Source organism: Dermacentor silvarum, unplaced genomic scaffold (genome assembly GCF_013339745.2).
Source record: "Dermacentor silvarum isolate Dsil-2018 unplaced genomic scaffold, BIME_Dsil_1.4 Seq806, whole genome shotgun sequence".
NCBI lineage: Eukaryota > Metazoa > Arthropoda > Arachnida > Ixodida > Ixodidae > Dermacentor > Dermacentor silvarum.
In genome coordinates this window covers 1-5,967 of record NW_023606808.1, presented here as the reverse complement: position 1 = coordinate 5,967, position 5,967 = coordinate 1, and the positions used below count along the sequence as shown (strand labels likewise).

The 5,967-nt window shown below is 52.0% G+C and overlaps 1 protein-coding gene across 1 annotated transcript; it reads left to right on the top strand.

Moving 5' to 3' along the window:
- Window positions 1-4,864: 4,864 nt before the first annotated feature.
- Window positions 4,865-5,842, top strand: LOC119435586 (solute carrier family 22 member 23-like; the record flags this gene model as incomplete). The annotated part of the gene is made up of 2 exons (XM_037702386.1): window positions 4,865-5,161; window positions 5,258-5,842. Coding segments are annotated over exons 1-2 (882 nt in total), but the record flags the coding sequence as incomplete, so codon positions are not given.
- Window positions 5,843-5,967: the final 125 nt, after the last annotated feature.

Below are 5,967 nucleotides of genomic sequence, written 5' to 3'. Positions count from 1 at the left end.
CCGGCACCCCGGCGGGCCGCAAGATACTCGATGAGATGGACCTTACCCTGTCGACCACTGCCCCGACGCCGTGCGGATTCCCAGCGACATCAGATCTCAACTACACATCGCGCCCATTCCCCGCAATATGCACCCGCAGACAACGTCGGCAGACGTCGGGCCAGGGGTAGAGCTCTACTCGAACATGTCCGTAACAACCACATTCAGGCAAGCTTCATGGATGCCGCGGCATATGTCCAACAAGAGGCGTTCACCGTCTCCATCGTCGACTCTAATTCCAGGATCACTTGCTGCGCTACAGTACGCACTTCGAAGCCATTGTAGCCGAACAGGTTGCAATCGCGCTGGCTGTGCTCGATGGCCGCAAAGAGGTAATATATAGCGATCTAAGGCGGCCATTAGGCCTACCAAACCGGGATGGTCCCCTCAGGCCCTCCGCATTCTCCAAAGCTTGAAAAGTATCTCTCCGCATTCTCTCATTTGGTTTCCCGCTCACTTGGGTCGATTGAGGGCTCTCCCTCTAACCCTAACGAGAGCGCGCACGAGGCCGCGCGAGGACTCATTGACCGCGCCGCCTCCGCAGTCCACCTACCCCGCGGGGAACCATTGATGACGTATAATGAGATCACTCAGCATTATTATCTGTCAAGACGGGTATTCCCCTCCCGCACCCTGCCTTATGCAGGGCGCGGGCGGTGACCCTTCGACTTCTACAAGCTCGTGCGTATCCTAACCTTGCGGTTCTTCACGCTATATACCCTGAAAGGTATCCCTGTGCGGACTGCCCTGCCTGTGGACTAATGGCAACATTTAACCATGTGTGTGGGAGTGTGAAGCCAGCGGCTCCGCCTTCAGCGAGGATAGGGCTGCGCTTTTGGGCAGCCCGAACTCAACGACACAAACCCTGGCCGTCCAGAGTGCCCGCGATCGGGCCGTCAAGCTCGGCTTGCCGGCCCCTACGTGGACTAGCGGGTGGCGCGGGTGTCTTCTGCGTCTTCTCTGGACCTCAATAAAGTTATTTCACTCACTCATCGCAGGCGCAAGTTGGAACTAGTGCAGAACAGAGGGAATTGGACATCCTGCAGTGGACATAAATATAGGCTGATGATGATGATGATGATGATGATGATGATGATGATGATGATAAAAACTCAACCGGAGTCCACACATAGAAAATGTAGCATCTAAGGCACAACGTGCGTTAGGTCTACTGCGCAGACTAAGCAACCGGCATGTGGGTTATGTAGGGATTCTCTGCTAATGATATACAAAATGTATATGCGTCCAATATTGGAATTCGGGTGTGCATTGTTCTCAGGCGGCCCTGCGTGTAAACCTAAGCTTCTGGTTCTTTGGAGCGTGAAGCCCTGCGCCTGTATCTGGCACTCCCCTGGTTTGTTGTTAATAATGTTATCTATCGGAATCGTGCCTACCCTGCAGATTTGTATGTTAACGATCCAGACATTTCTCAAATTTTACAGCTTTCCGCTTAGACGATCTGAATGCGCCTTTATTGATGATCCAGACTCCTTTTTCTTGCTCATTGGCCACGTTTTCATGCTCACCGATCGTTTTTGTTCAAAAGCAATTAGATACTGCCGTTTTTGAAGTCGAGTGCAACATCGGCGCCCGGCCCCGACGGTGTGACCAACAAGACGCTGCGAAACCTCGATTCAAAGTCGGTAGGGGCCATCACCATGTACATGAACGAAGCTGGAAATCCGGACAATTACCCCCGGAATGGAAACACGCCAGAGTCACCTTTATACAGAAACCGGGCAAGAAAACTCGACCTCGGAAATCTTCGACCCATATCCCTGACCTCTTGCTTGGGCAAGCTAATGGAACACGTCGTGTCTGCCGTCTACAAAACTACACGGAAGAGCACAACCTACTTCCCCCCACTATGCTAGGCTTCCGAGCTCACCTATCCACCCAGGATGCCCTCATCCAACTGCACCATGATCTCCTAAGACCAGACAGTGGTACAAGCACCAAAGCCTTACTCGGCCTAAACCTTCAAAAGCATTTGATAACGTGAAGCACACTGCCATAGTAAACAGCTTGGCCGAGTTGCAACCGGGAGAACGCACGTACAATTACATATGCGCTTTTCTATCCAACCGTACGGTCGAACTCTCGGTGGGCAATCTAGTCTCCAAACCGATCAAACTCGGAGATCGCGGCACTCCTCAAGGAGCAGTTTATCACCTTTCTTATTTAATCTCGCAATGAAGTCGCTACCACCCAAATTCGACAAGATACCCGGCCTACGACACACTCTCTATGCGACGACATTACGCTCTGGACGACCACGGGATCGATGGACAAGTCGAAGAGACCCTGCAGAAGGCAGCCGACACAGTCGTCCAGCATGTGAGTGACGCGGGTTTAGAGTGCTCGCAGAGCAAATCGGAGATACTAATACTGTGACCCCCAGACCGGCGCCAAATAAAACCACACTACCCAACATTAACGTGTACGTCAACAACACTGCAATACCTCACGTGGATTAAATGAGGGTCCTGGGCCTTTTGTACAAAAGAATCGCCACAACAACTTCATCATTGATCGTCTCACCATCGCAGTGAATCAGACGGTCCGTTTAATCACCCGAGTGAGGGCATGCAAGCAAGGTATGAAGGAGAAGGAGCTACTTCAAAATCCACTCCTTTGTCATCTCAAAACTTAAGGCTCACCTACGCCCTTCCCTACCTACATCTACTCCAAACTCAAAAAGCAAAATGGACCGCCTCATTCGCAAAGTGTACAAATCTGCGCTGGGGCTCATCCGTACCACCCCTACCGAGCACCTCCTAAGCCTGGGGTTGCACAATACCGTGGAAGAACTTCTAGAAGCACACCGCATGGCGCACATTCACCGACTACAGGAAGCAAGACAGCCGTTGGATCCTGGACCGCATCGGGCACAGAGTGTCTCCAACGCACAACGATCCTGCCACCGTTCCCCCCAACATCAGAAAGAGGTTCATAATCAAGCCACTGCCAAAGAACATGCTGCCAGGTCATCACGACGGCAGACGAAAAGCAAGAGCTCAAGCCCTGCACAAAACCCACGGGTCCAACTCCGAAGCAGCATACGTTGACGCTGCTCATATTCATTGCCACATAACACGTACGCAATTAGCGTAATTAGCCTCCCCAAGATAATCAACAACAATAACAACAACCAATTACTCCCCGAGCAACACCAATACGGACGGCCCTGTTCTGTGCGTGCCCTCAACTCGGCGGAGGCAGAAGAGGCGGCCATTCCCCTCGCTGCAGCAGCCGGATTTACAACCATAATCAGCGACTCAAAGACCGCCATATCCAACTTTGCACGTGGAATCGTGGCCCCATCCACACTACGACTACTGCATCCCCTACTCTCCCCTAAACAACAAGATAGTGAAGAAGAGCCCACCCCAATTGAATTGATATGGGTCCCGCTCACGCAGGGAACCGGGGAACGAGCGGCCCACCAGTGTGCTCGAGGATTCGTCAGCCGAGCGGTGGGTCCCGTCTCCGACCCAGGGGACCTGGTCAGCGAGCCACTGACCACAATACCACGAAATTGCCCAATACTACCGCCTCGCAAGACGGACAAAACACCCTACCTCATCCTAAGCTCACCAAGGGACAAGAAGTCACCTGGCGCCGACTCCAAACGCACTCCTTTCCCAGCCCACAAATATACGCACACTTTTACCCTGACTTGACAGACCCACACGGCTCATTATGTGGGTCCATAGCCTTCTTAAATCATATTCTCTGGGACTGCAGAGAAGTCTCCCTCCACCAGATCTCCTGGCCGCTCCCTCGCCTGAAGCGTGGGAAGCGATACTCATGACCCGAACCTGAAGGTTCAACTTCGAGCCATCAAAAGAGCTGAGGAGGTGGCTGTAAGGCACCGCCTGGTAGCCACCCCTCACTAAGCAATTAGAAAATAAAGTTGTTCCTCCTCCTCCTTGAAGTCGAGCTTTTGGAAATGATTTTGGTACTGCGGAACTCCCTTTGAAGGAATCAGTGCAGTTATATACAACAGATTCGCGTTTTGTCTGTTCTTCGCTTACTGCCTCATCCAATTCACCAGCTCTAAAGACGTTTTAGCATTAGTTCCTCCACAGTTACATTTGTAAAACTATTATAGGTAGCAGGCGACTGTGGATTGCATTTAAACGAAATGGCAGATTCATTGGCCGAGCATCCCAAAGTGGACCAATAATATCGGTTCTTTGAGTGGTTGCGCACATAACAGCGATTATATATCCAAAATATTCAATCCGTAGAGATGCCATGGAATCTATAACATGGACTGAATTTCAGCATCTCAAATTTCCGTGTAAAATCCAGTGGTGGTGTCAATCAAGGCAATCGGAAGTGGTGATCACCAGATTGCACTGCCGTGTCCTCCCCCCCCCCCCTCCCCCCGTTAAATCTGTATTTACACAGAACTGGTCTGGCGATAGCAGCCCTGCGTCAATTCTGCCAGGATAAAGAATCCCTAGATCACTATTTTTTGGTATGTCGTCGCTATAAAGTATTAAGTAAAAGGCTTCTAGAAATTCCACTTGCTAAACCAGGGCGAATCTTCACATCAGAAATAATACTAACGTTCGGTGCGTCAGTTCCGGGCTTCACGCGACAGGGATGTCTTTGATGCTGTTTGTGCTTTCATGCAATCAACTAAACGAATACATTTTGGATGTTTACGGTTAAGTTTTTTTTTCTCTTCGTTTTACATACTTTTTTTCCATATGCAAATCTTCAAACATTACTTAAAATTCAGGCAGCGAATTCTTGGACAATCCCCCAGTGTGGGCACGAGCCAAAGTGTGAGGCCATCATCATCATCATCACCATGGCCGCACACCACGACCAACGGCCCACGATTCCGCCTTCTGTGCCCGCCGAGTCAGCCCTGACTAAGCTCTCACCAGCGCAGAAGCGGTTGGGGAGGCAGCTGCCCTATGGGCACGGTGCCTACCAGCTGCTACACATTATCGGCGCGGTCATCGCAGTCTACAACTACGGGCTGCACTACGAGAGCTTCAGGCTAACAGCTGGCGTAATGGATCACTGGTGCAGGCGGCCCGATTCCATAAGGAACTCAGCGTGGACGAGTGGAAACAGCTGGCCATACCCGTGGACGAGCAAGGCGAGCACAGCCACTGTACGATGCGCGACCCGCCGGACGGTGGCGATACGGCTCGCGTCGTGACTTGCGCATCGTGGGAGTTCGGACCTCGACCAGTACGGGAACAACATCGTCAGCCACTGGAACCTAGTGTGCGACAGGCGCTGGCTCATCGACGTCGCGAGGCTCGTGTACGCGGCCGCCAGCATGGCATCGCTGCCAGTAGTCGGAGCGCTCGCGGACAGCGTCGGTCGCAAGGCGGTACTCTTTTTAACCATACCCGTGGTCCTCATATCCGGCGCCGCCAGTGCCGTGCCGAATGACTTCCAGTTCTTCGTGGCTGTGCGCGCCGTCGTGTCAGCCTCCACGAGTGCCCTCGTGGTACCTATGTACGCGCTGATTTACGAATTGGCACCGATAGAAAAATACCCTCTTTACATCATCATTATCGCACTATCTGCATTGATGCTATCACCGATCACGCTCTTTGCAGCTCAACTCGTGAAGGCAGGATGGGCGGCGCTGCAGCTGATACTGATGATTCCAACATGCCTTCTCCTGCTACTTTATTACACCATCGATGAGTCACCCAGCTGGCTTTTGGAGACAGGCAACGTCAAGGAAGCCGAGCGCATCGCTTTGCGTGCCGCACGTATGAACAAGGTCTCCCCAGAGGACTGCCGAGATCTCATGGCATATCAGGTAGCGGAGATTAAGGCCCGTAGTCAAGATGATGGACTTCGCAGCGGTATCTGCAGCCCACAATTTAGGATTTGCACCATTACCATCTGTTATATGTGGACTGCGATAAGCTACGCCTTCGACTC